A 22,848-nucleotide genomic window follows, 5' to 3' on the forward strand; every position below is an offset into this window, starting at 1 on the left:
TTGAATCTCTATTAATGCGTTTCTTGTGGTTCTGGACGTGTAGGATCAAACGCCAGTTGATCTTGAAATTTGAGTATATGGAAGGAGGTTTGAAAACAAAACTGTTGTCAAGTGAAGGTGAAAAAAATGAGTTACTACTGCAAGACCGGAACTCAGTTACTGCTCTAAGATTTGATTTCCTGTCTAAATTACCTGACAAAGTTCGGTCTGGTTTCGATCCTGAGGCCCCTTTTCATCTAAACCTCAGTAAAACTACTGGCTTGATAGAAGGTAACAAATTTAACTAATGCAATTATCAATGAATTTATTCACTCATATATATGTATATATATATATATATATAGATAACTCTTGGTTCCTTTTTTTTTGTATCAGGGGAGAGAGAATACTATGAGAAACAGTTTGCCACCTTAAGGTCTTTTGAGGAAGTTGACTCTCTAGAATCACCGGATGCGATTGATGAAGAGAAAGATAGAAAAGAACAAGCTCAGCATGAGAGAGCAATGAAAATATCTAATTGGGCAAATACCCTTCTGCTTGCTTTAAAGGTTACATTAACGAGCAAGAATCTGAAGCTTACTTCTTCTCATATTATACGTACATATCTGCTTATAGGAACTGTTAAGCCAAAAAAAGTCCATGATAATCAAATTCTACCAAAATAATCGACTGGTCACTGTAAAGTGTAAACCATTCTTTCCTGTGTTTGAATGCACTTGTAATTGTTTGTACTGCAATAAATGCAGATATATGCTACACTGAAGAGTGGATCCTTAGCTATTGCAGCTTCAACTCTGGATTCTTTGTTAGACCTTATGGCTGGTGGTATACTTTGGTTCACACACTTGTCTATGAAAAACATAAACATCTACAAGTATCCTATTGGGAAGTTGAGAGTGCAACCGGTAGGCATTGTCATATTCGCAGCTGTCATGGCCACTCTAGGTATATAATTGTGTGCTCAGTCCTTGTTTGATATTAGTTCAGGCAGTAGATAGACCGATTATGTAGCGGATTTGGATAATGTAAATGTTTCATGGGAATCATGCCATTGCAGGCTTTCAAGTTCTTGTCCAAGCCATAAAACAACTTATCGAAGACACACCTTCCGAAAAGATGACTTCAGAAAAGTTGATCTGGTTGTATACAATCATGCTGACAGCTACTGCCGTCAAACTTGTTCTTTGGTGGTACTGTAGAAGCTCAGGAAACACAATTGTCCGCGCCTATGCAAAGGTTTATCATTGCTACATGAATTTTATACACTTTGCTAACTCCACATGCCATCTCTCCTGTTCTTAATTGTTTTTCCTCAATGCTTTGATATATCAACTCATTACTCTTTCTCATATTGATTTCCAGGATCACTATTTTGATGTGGTCACCAATGTGGTTGGCTTGGTTGCTGCTGTTCTTGGAGATGAATTCTATTGGTGGATAGATCCAGTTGGGGCTATCATCCTCGCACTTTATACAATTTCTAATTGGTCTGGGACTGTCCTAGAAAATGCAGGTCTCTATCTCGCTCTTATCACACACACACACACGGCTCTATTTTGCAGGAACTTAGCGTCGCAACTACTGTGCAGTTGGGAACACTAATGTGACAGTACTTTTGATTGTTTTCCTACATGTAGTCTCTTTGATTGGACAATCAGCTCCTCCTGAAGTGTTGCAGAAACTCACATATCTGATCATAAGGTACCACAATTTAATCAGACGTGTCGATACAGTCAGAGCCTACACCTTCGGGGTCCTCTATTTCGTTGAGGTAGAATGCTCAAGTTTTTAGTTTACACTCCACCGTTCTAATTCAATATCAGATAGTCCTTCTCTTTTCATTTGAACTCGGTGTTTCAGAAGAACTAGATTTTAGTGTTTTACAAGTTCGGTTTGTGTTGGGGTTGCCTATTTTATAGTTACAAGATAACAAGATAGCTAGAAATAAACAATCATGTCTGGAGCATGCATAACTACTAACAGAACTATTTATACAAAAGCAGGTTGACATTGAACTGCCCGAAGATTTGCCACTGAAAGAAGCACATGCAATTGGAGAATCATTGCAAATAAAGATCGAAGAGCTCCCTGAAGTCGAGCGGGCATTCGTTCATCTTGATTATGAATGTGATCACAAGCCAGAGCACTCTGTTCTAAGTAGGCTTCCCAAAAGCCATCCTTGATAGTTGATTCAGAGTTTGCAATGAAATAATACTACTCTTTTTTCTGTGAACTTGATTTGAGCAATGCTGAAGTCTTAATGATTGAGATTTGAGAGCCTTAAGGATTGTAATTTGTGAGAATCATATGAATTAGTTTTCAGTAATCTAATAGTGGACGGGTCAAGTGTGTATATTTCAGGAGGGTTTTTTGGTTGCATTCATGTGTCTACTTCAGGAGGGACTTCTGGTTGCGTTGCCTTATTGGTTTGTATTCAAATTCCCTGAAGGCGTGCTTGAAATTTGAAAGTATAACATCTTTCCACATCTTCAAGGGAGAGTAGTATGTCAAGGAAAAAGAATATATAACCACTTCATTGTAAAAATCATGGCAAATACAAGAGTATGAACCGTGCAAGCATCTTCAGAACAAAATTTATTCAATTTCAGAAGAAAAAAAAAAGACAAAAACATTTTTCAATTACAAGATAGATGAAAGTTTATGCTTGGATTGTTTAAACGTTTAAACAAAACATTCACTATAATCTCCATAAAAAAAATATAAAAAAGCTTTCACTATAATCGTATGAACTTAGTGAAAATGACACTAAACAAGTATCTTCGATTGCTTTAGACAAGCGAATGGATGCAAATGTTTTGTGGCCTTTTTACGAAGTAAGCGAAAAGATAGTGAAGATGTCACATTTCAATAGGTAAACATGATAGAGTAAATCTTCTCTAAGGTGTACGTAAAACTCAACATAGGGAGTGAATTTCACACCATTTTACACTACATACTCATGTTCTATTTTTAAATATTGCCACTCCAGAAATGAGTGGGGTCGTGGGGTCACTCTAATTTTAATTATTAAATTACATTTATTCATCTTACATAATTACCATAAAGGAAAAAAAAATTCATTACTGTTTAAGGAATGACACTAAAAGGTTGTCCTCAAAATTATATTAGTCATTCTACCCTCTAAAAAAAAATCATGTTTATTTAGGCTTTTGATTATTAAGGGCATTTAAAGATCCAAAATATTAATTAGGGTCTCTAGTTTGAGATTTTGATAAATAAGAGTCAGTGTAAAAACCTCTACCATTTAAAATTTAAATTATTACAAACGTGTCAGTGGTTATCACAATACTAACCGTAATAGTAACAATTCTACTATATATATATATTCTATTTATCCTACCTGACCTCTATTCTCTCTCTCTCTCTCTCTCTCTCTCTCTCTCTAATCTGCCACATCTCTGTCATCACCTACAAATATCTTGACAACATAGTGGAGGAGTTTGACCACACCTTGATGACATCGCCGTTAGAGTCGTCGTCAAGGCTTCGTCAATTCCTCTTCTTCAGCAAACCATCCCAAAGACAGTGATGTCTACAAGGTTGAGTCGTAATTCGTCGATGTGCTCAACCGATCGGGTCTCCAAGCTAATCTCCTTCATATCTGATCACCTTTATAAGATATTCTAACCTTTCTCTCTCCCTCGCTCTCATTGCTTAATTAAACTTATAGTCATCTTTGTTTTAGGTCTGGTTTTACAAGAAACGAAGCTCCTGGGTCGATGCATAGTTTCTTTACCTTAAATCTGATTGTCTAGTTATGAATTTGATAGATATGATGTTATGATTGTTGCAATTCAACCATAACTCATTTGCTACTGGCCTTATTCAATTGTTATTGCTCAATTTTAATGTAAAGAAGTAATGCATATAAGATGTTTGATAAAAGTACTCAATGAGGTTGTGGCTATATAATACCTCTATTGTTTTGGTATGTTATTAGTGTCAGTGGTGTTGTAATATGACCATAAGAGGTTATTCTCTTATCACCTAGTTGATCATAATATTTACCTAGTTAGTTAACCTTTGTATTTTTATGAGCTTGGTTTGTATTTTGTTTATGTGACTGGGCATGTAATTGTCTACATCTGGTTAAGTAACTATACATGTAACTAGTCATGCAATCAAGTAATTGTTTATCTAACTAGTCGTGCAGTCTATAACAACTGTGTAACTATGGAGGTAACTGGTCAAGTAACTGACTATTTGTAGTTGTATTAATAACTTTGTTGGTATTGAATATTTGTCTTAATAACTGTATTGGTAACTATGTATATAACTATATTAGTCACTGTGTTTTTATTAAATAATTGTTAGGTAACTGTATAGATATTGCTTTTGTGTAGGTGTGATATTGGGAGATACAACAGACTGGAGAAAATGTCTACCCTATGCCCAGGGCAATCATTTCGTGGTGATGTCTTTGAAGAAAACTCTACTCTAAGTACAATGAATTTTAACAATTATCACCAGTTACATGTATATGTTATTAGGTTCTCGATTGATCAATAATTAATCATTTAACTGACATTGTAACTATCCAACTGGTCAAGTAACTACTAATGTAACTGGACTACTCCAGCAAGTAACTTCTCATGTAACTACTTAAGTCATTGGGCACTACGCACGTACTTAGCTGGTCTTGTAAATGTATTGACATTGAATAACTATCTTCATAATTGTGTTGGCAACTTTGTTTTTTTACTGTTTGGTAAGTGTGTGAATAATTTTGTTGATGTGCAGTAAATGACTTAGTAACTGTACTTATATTAAATAACCATCACATAAAGTGGACAACAAACGCAGCACGATGTTGTACCGCACCACGACAACGAAACATGAAGAATAAGTAACTACTAATGTAACATTCAAAGTATTTTTTGATGAAACTGCCTCATTAATTGTATTGACATAATTAGATTGTTGATGTAGCTATCTCGGTAACTATATTGGCATTGAGTAATTGTCTTGGTAACTGTTTATGTGACAATATTGTGTTAGTAACCTTGATACTAGGTAACTTTCTCAATAACTTTATTACATTGGGTAACTCTTTTAGTAAATGTATGTATAACTATCAGGTAAATGTGTTGGTATTAAGTAACTATCTCGATAACTAACAGTTCTCACACGTCTCCAGTACATTCGGAACATAAACAGATCCAACTACAGTCTATCCCTCTCACATCATCAGTTTATCAGGAAAAGTTCCACCACTTTCTCTCACCTCTGGTCTCTCATATACACACATATCATGATCCACTAAGTAACTACATATTTAACTAAATTACTCAAGTAACTTCTCATGTTACTTCTCAAGTTTCTATATATGCACTATTGATGTAATTCATTTTGTAACTACACATTTATTGTTCATGTAACTGATTTTTTGCATGGTATAACCAGTCTTTTGATTACTCAAGCATTGTAACAATCGTATGTCTTAACCATGTCACGAGGCCATGAGCAAGTAACTAGTTTATAACATACCATGTAACTACTTAAATACTAGCTATGTAACTACCAAACTATCTAGTAAAGTAACTACTCACGTAATTGAACTATGTGCTTAAGTAACTGGTCATGTAACTACTCAATTATTTGGTTACTACTTGTGTAATTCCTTGCGTAACTAATCAAGTAACTTGACTAGTTCATTAACTAATCATGTAACTATTCAGGTAACATGACAAGTAACTACCGAAGTAACTAGTCATTGGTCATGTTACATATTATTTGCAGTGTGTCGTTGTACGACAACGTTACATGTCTAATCATGTTACTAGCTCATGTAATTGGTCTTGTAAATGATATTGTAATTAGTCATGTAACTACTCAAGTAACTGATCATATAGCTAACCATATATATAACTAGACATGTAACTATATTGGTAACTGGAGCAGTAACTACCAAGCTACTGGCCATGTTGGTTATGGAAATACAACTAGAGCAGTAATTGCCATGTTGTTGTCTAAGCTATTAGGTAACTACAATGATAACTGTAGCAGCATGGTACTAAACCCATGTTGCTACAATTATCATTATAAATACTGAAATTGACCAAAATACCTTGATATGAAATGAAACAAGCCACAATATTAAATTGAAGAATGGAGTTACCGAAATTGTGAACAACTATGTAAGACAAAATAGGTTTGTGTCTCTAATTTGAACTTTAGTAAAAGAATCCAAACTAACCATATAACTAGTTAATTACTAGCTAGGTAACCACCCAAATATGTGGTCAAGTGACTACTCATGTAACTGATAATTTGTAGTGTGTCACTCAATACCAATATTTGTTTTACCATGTCACTAGCACATGTAACCTTCATGTAACTATCGTTGTTTGATTGTCTATTCACTACGATAATACCAGTCGTTGATTTGGAGACAAGAGAAGTTAGAGTTATAATCTCGAATCGAAGCCTTTTTGGTAGTTTAATTAGTTACATGATTAGTTACTTAAATAGTTACATGAGCAAATACTGATAATATTGAGTAACTATATTGATATTGTGTAACTGTCTAGGCAATTATATTGGTAACTGTCTTTGGTAAATATATTAGTAACTATATTGAAATTGAGTAACTCTGTTGGAATTGAATAACCGTTTTGGTAACTATATTAGTAACTCTATTGGAATTGCGTAACTCTCTTGGTAACTTATTAGTAACTTTGTTGGAATTGAGTAACCGTCTTGATAACTATGGTGGTAACTATTTTGGTAACTATATTAGTAACTATATCATGAAATTGAGTAATTATTAGTAACTCTATTGGAATTGAGTAACTGTCTTGGTAACTATATTAGTAAGTCTATTGGAATTGTGTCTCTGTCTTGTAACTATATTAGTAACTTTGTTAGAATTGAGTAATTGTCTTAGTAACTATAATGGTAACTACCATATAACTGTGTTAGTAACTATCAAATATATATGTTGCTATTAATAACTGTGTCGATGACTAATAGTTATCATAATTTGTGGCACCATTTGGAACAAATTTAATTAAGCAACACTTCATCCCTCACATCATCAACTCATCAAGAAAAGTTTCACCACCTCCCCTCAAATCTGGTCTTTCAAATGTGCCTCAATCATGGTCGAGCACATTTATAAATTCCTTCTCGCGCATTTCATCGAACACCTTCCGTGCATCTTCTATAAATCCCTATTTTGTATATATGCTGACCAACTTGACATCCACGAAGGGATTTCCTTCAATTCATTAATCATGTTAATACTTCAATGGAGCATTGAGCCTATTCACATCCTTATGGACGATTAATCTTCTGACTTGACTCAGAAGTCCTTGACAAACATGAACCCAGTTTGGTTCTCCTCCTCTACCGCAACGTCGATGTCGTTTTAATACAAGAGGATGGCAATGTTGTTCTTCTTCTTCTTGGCTTCAGATTTTCAAGGGTTTGTCCCCCTGTATCTCACTTTTGTTCGTTGCTCGGACAATGAGAATTGGAAGAGGGAGAAAATCAGAAACAAAAGGATTGGTTTGAGAGAGAGAGAGAGAGAGAGAGAGAGAGAGAGAGAGAGAGAAAGAGAGAGGGAGAGAGAAAGAGAGAGAGGGAGTGTGTGTGTGTGTGTAGTTTAACAAGCGGGGGTATAAAAGTCATGGAAAAAAAACAACCCCATTTTATCATTCATTCAAAACCAATAGACTATTTTTTATCAAGTGCACTATGGTATAAAGACACATTTATTTTTTTTTATTTCCAATTCCAAGACATTTCTTATGTGGGGCTCGAAGGCAAACCCAGCAGAGGAAAACCTCCCCAATGCTCCATGGTGGTACACCATTGCATACCGAAGCGGATGGGCCAGTCTAGAAACCCGGCACCAGGGTGTCCTCACGACCGAACGTAATTCCTCAGGCATGAGACTAATTGTAACGACCCTAAAATTTCGAGCTTAAAAACTCAAAATTCTAAAGTAGTTAAACACAAAATAATCTCAATAAAATCGAAATCATTAAAGTGTCACAGCGGATCAATTCCGAGTTCTCAAAACAACTCAGACAAACCAATTATTACAACCCAAATTTATAATCCATACATAAAATGGAAATGTAATAATCCTCACAAATCACTCACAAGTCTCACAAATAAAATCACACCAACTCTCACACACAAATCCACGCTAGAACCTCACCACAAGTAGGATACGAACGACTTCGAGCCTCCGTAGTCGTCGCTCAACCTCCACTAATCAGCACCTGCGAAATTATCCCCTACACCATCGAATTGGTGCACCGGGATTGTAACACAAACCCGGTAAGCTTATAGCTCGTATGAGTAAAATCAAAATATAATTCGCATATCAAAATATATGAAAAATCACAAATCAACAAATATAAATGCCCTCATGAGTCAATGGACAGCCCATCTGGTTGTCCCAAGAGAATATGAAATGAAACGCTCATGAGAAAATTTAAGTAACCATTCTGGTTACCCAAATGCATTTATACTACGGGTACCAAGAACGCTGGTACACATCTGTTACCCCTCTCGTAATACACCGCTGATATTGGATAGCCACCCGCTACCCAACATCCAAAATAAACTGAGTACTCATGAGCAGATAACCACCCGTTACCTCACATGCAGTACTAAGGCAGACATACTAGAGCTCTAACTGTATCGTAACTTTCGCCCGGCCAAAGGCTAGGTTCCGACTTGCCAAACACGTACAATAATCTCACATCATATTGTACCAAATCACGTCCGAAGACAAATCAACATTTTAACAATCTCAATGTTAAAATCACGTACAATAATCTCACATCATATTGTACCAAAAATCATGTCCGAAGACAAATCAACATTTTAACAATCTCAATGTTAAAATCACGTACAATAATCTCACATCATATTGTACAAATCAAAATCACATGCTCGATATTTAAATCTCGTCATCGAAATGACATAAATCACGATAAAATCATAACAGTATATTATATAGCAAACTATATATATATATGTACATATTTACCATTTATACAATATATATATAATCCATTATATCATATACATGTCATATTTCATAAACACGTCCGAAGACAAAAACTCGTCCGAAGACAAAACATTTTAACAAACTCATGTTAAAATCACGTACAATAATCACACCTCATATTGTACAAAAATCAAATCACATGCTCAATATTTAATTCTCGTCATTCGAAATGACCAATTCCAATGAATTCATAACAGTATATAATATAGCAAACTATATATATATGTACTTATTACCATTTATACGATATATATGTAATCCACTATATTGTATACGTGTCGTAATTCAATCTTAAAAACTCTTGCAAAATCTTGAATCACCGCAAGGGTAGATTCGTAAATAAGTGAGATTTTTACTCACCTTATTGACTTGAGCGTAATTCCACAATTTCCGAAGATAATTCTTTTCCTCGATTTAACGATCACCTTGAAAAGATAAGAAAAAAATTTAGATTCGTTTCGTAAACCTTTAAATGCCGAAACAGTAATAATCGGATACTGATCAGCAATTTTCGGTTTTACGAAGTTACTGTTCACTGTTACTATTCACGGTTACTGTACAAATATACCATTAATACGTATTTCTGTACGTATAAATATTATATACATATTCTGTACGTATAAATATTATATACGTATTTTTGTACGTATACATACTGTTTAAATGTAAATACAATCTCAGTAAATAAAATTTACTAAGTTACCATTTACAATTTACCTTTTTACAATTACTGAAAGTAAATTATATTTACATTCACCGTAGGTAAAATTTAATTACATTTACCGTATGTAAATAAAATTTACATTTACATTTAAGTAAATTACCAAAATACCCTTCTCGGAATCACTGTTCACGCGCCGCCACCCGTGGCGGCGCGTGGAATACACGCGCCGAGGCTAACCACGGCGCGTATCACGCCACCGCCGCCTCCAAACTTCTTATCTCTTCCTCCTCTACCTCCCCACGGCATCTCGCCGTGCTTAGCCCCCCTCAAGCCTCCACACGCGCCGCCTAAGGCAGCGGTATCCCCAAAACTCCTCCGATTCTCACTCCATAATCATTCTAAACTATCCCAAATTCAACATCAAACACTCACAACCAATAAACACATCCATTAATACCTTGATCGAAGCTAGAACCTCCGATTTGGTCTCGGAAAGGCTTGGATCGTTGATGGTCTCCAAGTTGAAGGCAGAGAGTACCAAGGCGAGGATCGGCGTAGAGAAGCCCTCCTCCGTGCTCGTGCTTCGTCGGAGATGCGCCTAGGATGGGGACGTTCTTTCTGCCGAATCCAAGGGTAGCTGGTGGAGCTCCGGCGCGGTGTGGAACGGCGTGTCGAGCTCGGGGTCGGTAGTGGAGGGTCGCGTGATGCTTCCTAGGCAGGCGGTGGGCGACACGGTCGGCTGACGGAGGAGATCGCCGATGCAAGCTTTTTCGGAGGGGGAGAGGTCGAGCTCGGGGAGAGAGAAGGAGAAGGGAGGCGGGTCGAAAGGAGAGAGGGAGGGTTTCTGATTATGGAAACCCTAATCCCATAAATATCTATTTATACTAGTTTCCAAATCGGAAACTAACTTCCGACGTTAATAACTTTTACGTACGTCGTCCGATTAGAACGCGTCACATATCCACGAACTCGTATCGACGAGCTCTACAACTTTTGTGAAGGAAGTTTTCGAAACCGATCGACGGAATAAAAGTCGATATAATCGTTCGGTAACGTAACGTTTTCTTATTAAACGTTCTCGGAACGTTTCCATTTCCGTTTCGTAAAGTTTGCAAACAAACAATTTCATTTTAATTGAATTTCATAACTTATAGAATTCAATTCAATTCAAATGTGGTTCTAAAAATCTAGGGTTATTACACTAATCCCTGACGAGGCCCATGTGAAATGGTTCCAACCCGGTAATCCAGAAACTGGATGCCCTAATTTCTTCTTTTTATTTTTTGTAGAATTAGGATTCCTTATAATTACCTTAAAAATACATTGTAATCCTCTATATATAAAAAAAAAGAGGTTTTTCTCAATGAACTGACTTAACCTTTAAACGTAGTTCCGAAATCTCATATGCATCTTCACTAAGGTGCTTATAAATTTATGGAATAAGAATATAAAAGTATGAGAAATAGAATCATAAACTTGTTGGTAAGTAAAAGATGTAGCTCCATTCTTAAATTCTTTTAGAATTTCAGGTCTCCATGTTTTAAACTTATTGGCTATGCTTGAGATTCTTCTCATAGTTAGAAATTAGTGTGGGATAAGTTTGAAACAAGGAGGCCGGAATTTTAAATAAATTCAAGAAAGAGATTAAAGCTCTCAATTACAAACAAGTTTAAGATTTTGATTCCAATACTTATAAACCGTTATCTCACATGATTTTCGATGATGTACGCCATTGGAATTATTTACTGTGGAAAAATGTCCGAAGAAATTGTGATTTTTTTTTGGTACAGGAAGAAAGTGTGATTTTTCTTATGCCTTGGTTGCTCTTACCAAATAAAGAAGTCGAAATATAAATATCATATCTTTAATAAAAAAAATTATATATATAAATATCATTTTATATAACGATTATCTCAAATCCAATTAACTTGCCAAGTTGACAGTAGCAAGTTCTGGAAGTCAAGTAGAGAAGAGCCCAGGTTTTAGACTTCTGGAATTACAGCGACGGGCGGCTGGAATTAGGGCTTTACGGTGATACCCTTTCTTCGCCGTCGAGCTTAGAAGTAAGTTTCTTGGGTTTCTACTCCCTTGTTCTCTTTACATATTTTGAAATTCTGGTTCTTGCTCATTCATTGTTTGTATAATGAAATATGAAAATGGAGAGAAAAAGTTGGTGCAAGATGTTGGCTTTGAGTGCAATGTTCTCTGTTTTACTTGAATTCTGAAACCTAGTAATTGCTGCAATAGAATTCCATTTCTTTGAGATAAATATTTAGCACATTTGGGACTGTTTGATAGTTTACAGAGGAATAGTTCTAATGTTGGATGATGGGTTTAGATTTACTGCTTGAAACTAAGTTGATGGTAGCTGTGTACTTGAATAATTGAATCTTTGGCTATCACTTGAAGTATTGAATATGCGGTGTTTCCTTGCATACAGGGACTTTAATATGAAGGATTTGTTGAGTAGGTCGTGCTAATAAGTTGAGTGAAAATCCTCTATCTCTATCGGTGATTAAGCTGCTGAACTTGCTCCATTTCATACCAAAAACATCCTAAAAAGTAGTTTAAGTAGTTGTCTGCAATGAATTTGCTCTTCTCATCCCAGTTTCTTCTCTTTCAATTGCCCAGTTGCCAGTTTCTGTTACCTTGTCCTAAAAAGCAACCCCAGTGCATTTTAACCAACCGTGTCTGTCATCGAAACACCTACATCTCTCCTCTTTCTCCATCATTTCCGGTTCTTTCACATCATTCTTTGCGCGCTCGCTTAGCACCTGTTGGTGCGACAGTTCCAACAAATGAAGGAGTAGTTTCTGAAGGGGTAGTGTCTGTAATCAACTTTGAAGATGTTGCTGAGAAAGATTGGTCATTTCTTGATTCAGATGATTTCAGTTCTGAACAAGATAAATTAAAGGTTGAACGCATTATATCTGCAGGAGAGATTAAAGAAACTTCTAGGGTTATGGTATCAGTTGGTTCTGAAGCGTTTGTGGATCAATTGGTTGAATCATCACCATGCAGTATGCTGGCTGTTATTCATGATTCACTTTTTGTGTTGGCCGGCATTAAAGAAAAATATGACAAGGTTAAGTGTTGGCAAGGAGAGTTGATATATGCACCTGATATGTGGGCTCCTTTAGATGTTATCTTTCTCTATTTCCTTCCGGCAGTTCCCTTTAACCTCACACAGGTGTTTGGAGCAGTTGCAAAATGTTTTTCTCCAGGTGATTTTCATAATTTGATCAATATTTCTTTGCGTTGATATCATGTTCTATGTAATGATTGTTAATCAGGTGTGCCATTAATTACCATCTTTTGTTCGATGAGTTAATTAAGTAGTGCCTTTTGATTTTTTTATCAAGTGTTCATTCCTTGACAACCCTTAGTTCTGAGTTTTTTCTGCTTCTGGTTTAGGTGCAAAACTTGTTATCAGCCATCCCCAAGGAAGAGAAGTTTTGGAGAAACAACGGCAACAATATCCAGATGTTATAACTTCTGACTTGCCTGAGAAGAGTACTTTAGAGGAAGTTGCAGCAGAACATTTCTTCAAATTAACCGACTATTTGGATGAGCAGGGCCTTTATCTCGCTGTATTGAAGTTTGTAGGGGCAAATTGATGGGGTTATGTTTACATCACAATTTCATGTGCTAGAAACAGTGGATTCAACTCAAAAACTGGACTCAACTATATTTCGGGCCAGTTTGCCCTGAGGTGATTGGAAAAATCTGTGTTTGCAAATTTAATCAACAGCAGCTTCTAAAAGCTTCATTATGTAGCTTTCATAATTTGCCTAAAGTTGCATCGGAGTTCGTGAACTTAGAAAATAAGCTGATTCACCAAACACCTTAGTCAGATTATTTGAGAATTTAAGCCCATAATCTGGGCCAAACACAGTCGAAGTTTCAACCGGCTTTAGTCTGTCTGTGCATGTTTTGATGATTTAATTTTTTCAGCACCACTGCATCCAAATTTCTGGTTCTAGAATAAGTTGCCATCTTGTTATTTTGCCATATTTTGGTTTTGACATCGCCCGAGATTTGGCTGAAGTGAGTTAGGAAGGGGATCCTGACTAGGTTCTGGAGGTTTAAAAGGATTTATGATCAACTAGGGTGGAAGTTCACTGGCTGCCAAGGGTGAAGACGTGAAGTAGATTTCATGTCACTCCTGGTCTGGAGGACTGGATGAAATATAAGAGCACCTACTATTTTGCAGGCAATCCCAACTATAACATGAAACATTTTGCTCCTCTTTTGCACACGACTGTTGAGCATGTTAAGACTTAAGAACATTGGCCGAGGACAAAAAGACAGACAACTTCATAGTTGAGAAGACAGAATGGAAAGTGCAACAATGTACTATTACAACAGTTTATACTGCACAAATTAGCAGATGGAGTTGCCTACCAAAACTTAATTTTTAGATTTATTAGTAAACACAATGGTTTGCTAAAAATCTAGTTCGTCAACATAATAAAATGATATAACATTGTAACAAAAAAAATGATATAACATTTCACGTGGAGACATTCCCCAAAAGATAATTGAAATCTTGGGATCCTCGAAGATACATGTGTACCGGATGCACATAAATAACAAATTAACTTCAAGGTACAGTAATCGATTAAATTAAATTATATAGAATGCTCCTAGGCAGAAACTCATCTCAACTTGATTATAAGCTGTGCTGGGTGTTGATGAAATGTAAAACAGAATACCAGATTGGCCAGGACCCTTGGGGGAAGTGACTCCTACTGTAAGCTAGTTAGAAGAATTTAATCAATTTATCAGGAGAAAGAATTACACTGAGCATGAGAATAACGATTGCAGATATGAAAATTAAATTATACTCAAAAGACTTTGCACCATGGAAAATAATAAACTTCCTCATCATAAATCCAGTAACTGAATCAGCCAACAGAATTCCACTATTTAACTGATAATGTTTTTAGGAGGCACAAAATCTCAAAACAGAATACAATTGCTGTGATTGTATGCAAATTATCAAGTAATTTTCATACCAATAAATTCATCTTCATTAATAAAAATAAAAAAACCTGACCTCTACAGAACCCTCAAACATTGTAACACTCTCCCAACCTTTTGCTCTCTACTATAGGAAAAAACAAATGGGACAAATTGAATAACTATAAGGTAACTATAAGCTAAAAATGGAATTTTTCAGAGGAAGATTATTGTGTATCAAAAACCAAGCACCTCAAACCTTCATTACCAGATAAGAAGATGGGGACTGAGTTCCTGAACAGCCACCTCACACCTTCTCAGTACTACATTAGAAGAATGTAAACCTCATGCCATTGCTTGCTGCAAACAGGTTGTATTCTTCCATAGTAGCCTCCTTATTGCACGCACGATCATTCTCAATACGATCTGCATGTTTAATAGATAAATCCCCGACAATCTCTTCTTGCGAAGGCACAGGATTTGAATTACCTCCACTTGAAAGAGCAACAGGACCACCAAAATGGAATAAGGAAAAGCCCCCGTTGTTCATATGTAATTTGCCAGATTTATCATCGTGCGCCCCTTTTCCCGTTGATACTGTCTGCATGGAAAAATGTCCAGTTGCATCCGAATTTGCTGTATTAACTTCATTAGGCAATTCTTGCACACCTGCTGTGGAAATTTGGGCCTGATCCACCGTATTGATGACTGGCTGATACACTGGAACCGGGGCTGCCGAAAACAAGGGAGTAGGTAGCTGCTGCATAGGACTATACTGCATGCAGAAACCTGAGCTCCCATTAATACCATAGCCAAGAGGGCTAGTATATAAATAGTGGTTTGGATGAGTAAATGGTAATAATCCATTCGTTGGCGCAGGTGGCCATGAAACTGGACTTTGGTGATAGTAACCCATTGTTGAGGGAGCTTGAAACACAGAAAAATGTACATTTTGGTTTTGCATTGGCTGAAGCATGTTTTGCTGCTGGGAACACATGCTCGCAGCAGATAATCCATTATCAGAACTCTGGAGAACTTTCGTCAATGGGTTAGTTGCCCCATTCGGTTGAAGACCTGTCAATGCCCTGCTTTCTGCAAACTCCACTCTCTTCAAATTGACATTATTCTCAATACCAACTTCATTGCATTCTGTAAAACCATTTGAAATGCAAACAGAAGTTTCTTTTCCGCCAGATTGCTGGCTCGCATCTTCTGAATCAGAGGTAGATGAAGATTCTTGATTTCCATGATTAGATGAGGTAGTATTGCTGTCCCCTTCACTTAGACATGATGAGCAATTATCAGAATTAGAAGTGCTGTTCACAATGGGATCAGATATTCCATTCTCATAGGAACCTTGCATCGAGTTGCAAGAATCCGGTGCGCTTGTAGGAAGTCCATTCTGGCAACTAACATCCATTTCTATGCTGCACATGCTAGATTCCTTTGAATTATTATCCTCACTAATTTCACCTGCAACTGCATCAATTTCACCCCTACACAAGTCAGCAGATGACTTGATGATTTTACTTGTAGATTTGTCGGACTTGAACGCAGATGAACTTAAGGTAACATCAGAGTCTGAGTTACTCCTAGGATACTTTTTCTGTGCCCCCATGGGCTCCCAAATTTTCTTGGGATTGTCCCCAGAATTGACTTCGATTTTGGGCCTTGCAGAACTTTCACGCACGTCTTGGTTATACCTATTACCACGATAAAATTGCTTGGATATATCTATTGCCGATTCCGACTTGCTTGCAATTTTGGTCTCCCAGCACACTCTGGTGGCAGAAACATGTGGGTCAACCTTTGCTCTATATTCGGTGTTCTTGTTGCAGCTGCAAGAATTGCAGTCATATCTGTCGTTCAGCCTGTTGCCAGATGAAGGAAACTTCTCCGTGAATTTAGGACCACAGTGTCGACCATTCAACTTTGGGACATTTACTCTTAATTGCTTGTTTGAACCATTGATGCCCCTTGCAGGAGTCTCAAAATTATCACCACTACATCTTGACTCTGATCTATAAACCACAGGAGCAGCATCAGAAACAGCAGCATACCGGCGTCTGTCAGACCATTTCAATGATGTATCCTGTTGAACTTCTCTCTGAAATTTTAATCTCCTTCGAGAAAACTTTGATTGCTCAACTGTAAAAGAACCTGTACCACCTTTCTCACTTGTTATTTCCCCATCAGGACTTTCAAAACAGGGATCGTCGAATTTTGAAATAATGAAACCGTTTTGGAATTGTACATCTGGAATTTCAGGAGATCCAGGCCTAGATAGAACACAATCACCAGCTTCACTAACTGAGTCCATGCAGCTAATAGAATTATTGGGCTCCTCATCAACAATCAGCGATGATTCTTCCTTTGGGGAAACAGAATGAGCAGGCATTTCATTTTCTTCAGAACCTTTCGAATCCTTGTCTTTTTCTTTCCCTTTCATTCTCTCCTTTCTTCGCAGTTTTTTCTCTCTTTCTTTCATCCTTCTCCTTTCCTTGCGTTCTTCATCTTCACGCTTTTCTTTTTCTTCTTCTTCTAAGAGTTTCATCTGTAGGGAAAATTCAGGTGTCAGAATCTCTCCTGAAAATGGATTCCCTAGTTTTCCTTCCTACTTTCTGCAAAAATAACAAAATTCAAGACCTGCTTTTCTAGAGTGATTATATCTTTGCAAGCAACATGAACTTGTTCTTCCAGCAGCTTTAGTGCAAGACAAACAAATATGCTATGTGCATTTTGGCGTGCTGTTCCTTCTCTAAATGCTTTTTCTACCTGAAAAAACAGCATTGAAAATAAAAATTAACCTTATTTTATCAATAACATACAGTATACATGCTGATTAATATGCCGGGATCATACAAGCAAATAATGAATAGTTTTACGATGTGGCACAACATATCATTTTTCTTACTTTTTAGATATGTAATAGAATGATGCAAAGACATCTACATTGATACCCAGAAGTCAAACATCACAAACTCTGGTACAAGGACAGATTAGATACATTCCTGTAACCATTCAACTTTCATATTTCCTTCTTTATTTCTTTGTTCTTGTAAGATTGAAACCTGGCTCCTCCCAGGAAACACAATTTAAAAAACCACTAATAGAAACGAAATGTCAACGTGTGATCACCAAAAAATTTAACAGTTTATGGAAAGAACAAGATCAGCAAATTGAACGTGCCTGTTCCTTGAAAATAACAGTCGCAGCATCTAGAAGAAATTCTCGAGCAAGTTCAGGACTCTTCGCATGTTTTTGTGGACGGGAGCATTCTCCATCCAAATCATTTCCATCCTTGTCTATGGAATCATCATCCTGAAAGAATCCATCAGATAATATGATCGTCAGTTTAATCCTCACTGGACAGTCTGGTTTGCTGGAGAAAAGTTAGATAGTAAGCTTTGGGATCTGAACTACCTCTTCTTCCTCTGCTTCTTCAGCATGCTCAAAAAACCTTCTGATACTTTCTCCTCTTGTGATTGTTACATATCCATCCCCAACTATAAGCCTGCAGTGAACACATTGTTGACCCTTCAAAGCATGGGCTTTCACAGATAGCTCGGTGCAACGACCATCTAGTTTCCAAGCTCTAAGGGTGATAAAGCAGGCACTTAAACCACCAAGATCAAGGCCATTGACCTTAACACTCCCATTCATGCCAACATTTTCAAATTCCAAAATGTCTGATTTCCCCTCTCCTGTTCCAACTGCCCACTCAAAGTGATGATATGTCCCAACAGTGTCGGCAAAAGTATGGCGCCAATCAGCTAGCACCGTGCAATCAGATACCTGCAATAGATATACATGAGACCAGTCACATAATCTATCTATTTTTTCCAAGAAAAAGAATGATCACATTAAGTATATTTCTTATGAAGTATTACACTAATACTTAAACAAAGGCTACAGAAATATATGGTCCATCGATCAAGATTGGTTATCTCATCAAGTTTCTTTTGGATGACCCAACACACAACAAAAAATCAGAGAAAATTAGAAATTATCATTACATATGATGTCACACCTCATATTGGAAGGCTGTATCAGCAACACAAAACCAATTGGTGCAGCGAGGTTCCTTCCGCAAGCGCTTCAGCTCCTTTAGCTCCTTGAACTCACGGATAACATTCCTTCTGCAATCTCTACAAAATCTCTTGCTATCAAACCTGTAACAAAATTTTTATTAATAAACAAATTTGAACAATCTCAAATCACATCCAATCAGAACAACATGAATTAAGAGGAGTTGATGGACTTTAGAGATATCACAAGATAAGAAACCAACTGATCTACAATATAAATTCCTGTTTAACAGTACTATTTGTGACCAAAATACCTGCAACTTAAGGCAATACACAAAAAAAGTGAACATTAGTGTTGCGAAAACACTGGTTGATTAATTTTTTTTTTTTGCACTGTAAATCCACGATACTTGATGGCCTAGAATTATTGAACCGGATTCCCTATTACAAGGACTGTATCACCATGTTGTTTTGTTTTTACAACTCTGCTCTCGTTGATTTTTCCTGGATTTATTTCATTAATTAAAAACATGTGAATACAAATTGTTTATTTCAATTAGATAAGAGAGCATCCACAAGACTGGAGGTTCACATACATAGAGAAGCAACCAACCAAACCAAGTAAAACGAGCCAGCAGCAGAACGCAGCTCAGGTGCATAACCCCAAATAAAATCCAACTCTTTTTTTCCAGCCTTCTGTGGCTTTCTCTCTAGACAACCTAACTAGAGGCCTGCACATCCAAAGCATCCCAAAAATATCTCTTTCTTTCGTGGAAAGGCAAACTCCACAATAAGGACAATAAGGACAGTTTATGCAATGGTCACCAATGAGGACAGAGTAAAGCAGATGGATGCTCTTTCTACGGATATCACAAGCACAAATTATACAGAAAAACACCAAAGATAAAAACATTAAAATTTAGTAGGTTTCCAGTCTTCCCAGCTATGTTATTGCGACCATAAATCAGGTTTCTAATATCACTAGAAAGAAGGGCTAATTATTAATGAACCTTTCTCTCCTCATTACACCCTCATTCATTTTTCAATCATCCTTCCATGACTAGAAAATCCTACTTTTCAGAAGGCAATCCATGTTTCTTGTTCTTCACACACCACATACCACACAACCATTTACCAAACAACAGTTGCTTTCTTTTTAGCAGTTGCCATTAGCCAAACCTTCCATCATCTTTTCTCTTTCAGTTCTCAATTCTCTTAGCTGCTTATTTGGTAATTTTATAAAAGAAACGAGTTATGTTGGGAGGCTACACAGAAGTCCTACACACCTCCTTCCGCGTATATAACCAAAGTTGTGGTCAGAGAATCATTGAATACTACAGATGCTATACAGGCTCCACCAGCTGGTCCACTATCCAAAGATAGTATCTCAATCCCTTAGTCCAGAAACTGTGATCATGGATACAAATATAGCCAGAAGGTAACCTATATCTATAAGAATTGATGCCCCTAAGAAAGATCACCTTTTTTTCGCTCAACTGCCTTATATCTGCTGAGGAATTTGAAACCCCTAGGATGAACATAATAGGAGATAGAACTCAAGGACATAGTAATCTAAGAAACGAGTTTGTGGCAGCCCCATATCTTTCTAAAATGGCCAGAAACCCTTCGGAACTGCTCTGCTGACCAAATTCAAGATTGCTGCCCTCTACATAGCCATACAATCTTTAGGAACAGATACTCTGGCTGGTACATAGTTCCTTGAATGGGAAAGCAAATAGCTGTCCGGGCCATTTAAAGAAACCTCCAGCAGTCCAGTTGCTAATATTGGACATAAGTTATGCGCAGTTAAACATCAATCATCTTCCCAATCTTTTCCAAAAGTCTGATCGTAATAAATAGCAGTCAATAGTCGACACTAGTTATGCAGTTCCAATAACAGTTTGCTCGAATACCTTTTTTTAATATATAACAGTCACACTGTTTTATTATATTGAACTTTCATGCAGAAGGGATAAAGGATAGTAGCCAAACACCTGAACATAAGCCTCTCGATAAAATCCTCTTCCTTCATCCTGAGAAGAGACTGCCGAGTTTCTTCTCCAAGTGCGGACCAGAAATCCACCAGTGTATCACAAGAAAGCCTGGCAGTGTGCAAGGCACATGTTTCCCGTGTTCCATGTCCTCTGCCATAACTCACCATTCCTTGGCTTATCCAACCTCGACCTCCCCCACCACATGCATCAGGATAAAGTAATTCACGTTCTCGCTCCCTTGCACGTGCACTGTCAAACACCTGATTCAAGCAGCACATCAGCTACTTGAATAAAAAAGGATACTACTTTGATATCATGAATATTATAATTAACATAACTTACATTCTGAAGCCCCTTGAGAGACTTACAACACAAGTAGCAATCCATGAGTGTTAAAGACCCCTCACGTGTAATGGTTAGACCACCCCAAGGATGGACAGATGGGTCTGGAATTTCTTCACGGCACCCATTAGCAATGCTTGTACCCACCTTATGATTTTTGGAGACTCTTGATCTGTTGCAGGAGAGTTGCCCGCCGGCTCCTTCCTGCTTCAAATACATGACAATCTGCAAAAAACCTTCAAGCAGTAACCCATTGCATCTAGAGCAGTACATGTTCTTACGAGCTTGTTCAAAAAGTGTTTGCTTGTCAATCCTCAGAAGCTTCTGTCGGGCTTGTGGTGACAGCTCACTCCAAAACTAAGTCCAAAAAAAAAATCATTTTGTCAGGGAATAGTGCCATCATTCAATGATATCCACAATAACACATATCACAAACTTTTATCTCAGATTACTACAAGGGATTTTCTTCTTCTAGCCAATCTAACGAACCCGAGTTCGCATCAGTAAGCCGGAATATAATATAAACACTTGAAAGCTACTGAAGTTTTTAGCATGCGTGTAAGCAATACACTAAACGTGCATTACACTTGGTACAACCCTATGGGAGTAAACAAGAGTGCCACCATTTCTTTCATTTCTTTTATGTAATCATACATCTTTACCCCTCGTAATTCAGGCACAAAATCCTGATCACAAACTGTACAAATACACTTAACATTACTCAAGAACCACTCAAACCCACACACACACACGCCCGGCCGATCCACAATCAATCAAAACACTGATATTCCAATCCAAAGTAACCCAGCCAATGAACAACCACACATCAACAACCCCTCCAATTAAAATCACACGATCCAATTCAAACACTAATCACCCACAGAACTCATCAAACACAACACAAAACTGATCCACACCAATCTCAAACCTCATTGGCCAATGATATATCCAATAAAAACCACAATCAATTCGGAGAGTTACCATCTGGAGCTGATTGTAGCTAACGTAATCGCGATGCTTGGACCAAAACCCATTGGGCGAAGAGGAGAGAGTGTAAATGGGCGACGACCCATCACTGAATTGGTCGTCGTCGTCCCTCTGAGCTAACCCTGGCATTTTTGGTTCAAGCTCTCCTACAATTATCAGTCCCCATCCTCCCCAGACAGACACACCGCCGCCGCTCTGAGTCGGATCGAATCCGATCAAAAACCACGCATTCGATCGAAACAGAACCAAATTGAATCAATGGAGAATCGAAAATCGGGAGAGATAGATCGAGGACGGATGGGATTGAATCTGATTGGAATGGAGGGTGGGATTGGATTGAGTGAGATCGAGATAGAGGAGGGGGTTTTGGTATGAGGAGGAGGAGGATGATGAGATTTGGTGCTGCTTTAGGCTTTGTATATATTTGTATAGAGAGACTTTTTTGTGTTTTTAGAATAAATTGAATCTGTGTGACTACTGTTATTACCGTGTTACGTTGCAGTTTTACATGGATGAAACCCATGTTTTACCTATAGAAAGTTATGTTTTTTTAGTGTTTTTTTACACACTCCACTAACTTCTTAATACACTCCATTAACTTTAATTTTATATAGGGAAATTCAAATACGGGAGTGTATTAAGAGGTTGATTGAGTGTTTATAAAATTTCTCTTTGTTGTCCGAAACATAAAATTGTTACAAAGTTTTCTTCAGATGATGAATAATGAATTCAAGATTTTATCATAATGATGTCATTAGTTGTCATTTTGTGAATGTCTGACTTAGAGATGGGATACACCTTGAGAGTGTATTTGTCTATTTT

General features: G+C 37.2%; 3 protein-coding genes across 4 annotated transcripts; 2 read left to right on the plus strand and 1 right to left on the minus strand.

The window, feature by feature from the left end:
• The first annotated feature begins 77 nt into the window (after positions 1–77).
• Positions 78–2,183, plus strand: LOC126799326 (metal tolerance protein 4). Its single transcript, XM_050526510.1, has 7 exons — positions 78–270; positions 376–548; positions 747–945; positions 1,058–1,236; positions 1,363–1,513; positions 1,638–1,771; positions 2,004–2,183. Exons 1-7 carry the CDS (start codon positions 78–80, stop codon positions 2,181–2,183), a joined length of 1,209 nt encoding a protein of 402 aa, XP_050382467.1.
• Positions 2,184–11,644: 9,461 nt separating this feature from the next.
• On the plus strand, positions 11,645–13,614 carry LOC126799678 (uncharacterized). The gene is made up of 3 exons (XM_050526921.1): positions 11,645–11,776; positions 12,154–12,937; positions 13,128–13,614. Exons 2-3 carry the CDS (start codon positions 12,298–12,300, stop codon positions 13,328–13,330), a joined length of 843 nt encoding a protein of 280 aa, XP_050382878.1. The 5' UTR covers positions 11,645–11,776; positions 12,154–12,297; the 3' UTR covers positions 13,331–13,614.
• A 964-nt stretch (positions 13,615–14,578) lies between these two features.
• LOC126798258 (uncharacterized) lies at positions 14,579–22,428 on the minus strand. 2 transcript variants are annotated; one of them, XM_050525172.1, is made up of 8 exons: positions 22,021–22,428; positions 21,040–21,396; positions 20,698–20,957; positions 18,706–18,847; positions 18,099–18,470; positions 17,865–17,996; positions 17,322–17,450; positions 14,579–17,229 (listed from the first exon to the last, which is right to left on the minus strand). In XM_050525172.1, exons 1-8 carry the CDS (start codon positions 22,153–22,155, stop codon positions 15,004–15,006), a joined length of 3,753 nt encoding a protein of 1,250 aa, XP_050381129.1. In that variant the 5' UTR covers positions 22,156–22,428; the 3' UTR covers positions 14,579–15,003. The 2 variants fall into 2 exon arrangements, with proteins under 2 accessions (XP_050381129.1, XP_050381130.1); XM_050525173.1 differs by having other exon boundaries at positions 17,322–17,446; positions 17,861–17,996.
• Positions 22,429–22,848: the final 420 nt, after the last annotated feature.

The sequence above is a fragment of the Argentina anserina genome, chromosome 6 (genome assembly GCF_933775445.1).
Source record: "Argentina anserina chromosome 6, drPotAnse1.1, whole genome shotgun sequence".
Classification (NCBI taxonomy): Eukaryota; Viridiplantae; Streptophyta; class Magnoliopsida; order Rosales; family Rosaceae; genus Argentina; species Argentina anserina.

Coding starts and splice junctions, on each gene's coding strand:
- LOC126799326 (XM_050526510.1), top strand. CDS start 78: ATGGAAGGAGGTTTGAAAACAAAACTGTTGTCAAGTGAAGGTGAAAAA. Junction 271..375: donor AACTACTGGCTTGATAGAAG/GTAACAAATTTA, acceptor TTTTTGTATCAG/GGGAGAGAGAATACTATGAG. Junction 549..746: donor CCCTTCTGCTTGCTTTAAAG/GTTACATTAACG, acceptor CAATAAATGCAG/ATATATGCTACACTGAAGAG.
- LOC126799678 (XM_050526921.1), top strand. CDS start 12,298: ATGAATTTGCTCTTCTCATCCCAGTTTCTTCTCTTTCAATTGCCCAGT. Junction 12,938..13,127: donor TGCAAAATGTTTTTCTCCAG/GTGATTTTCATA, acceptor CTTCTGGTTTAG/GTGCAAAACTTGTTATCAGC.
- LOC126798258 (XM_050525172.1), bottom strand. CDS start 22,155: ATGCCAGGGTTAGCTCAGAGGGACGACGACGACCAATTCAGTGATGGG. Junction 21,397..22,020: donor GCTACAATCAGCTCCAGATG/GTAACTCTCCGA, acceptor TTTTGGACTTAG/TTTTGGAGTGAGCTGTCACC. Junction 17,997..18,098: donor AAGAAGCAGAGGAAGAAGAG/GTAGTTCAGATC, acceptor GGATTCTTTCAG/GATGATGATTCCATAGACAA.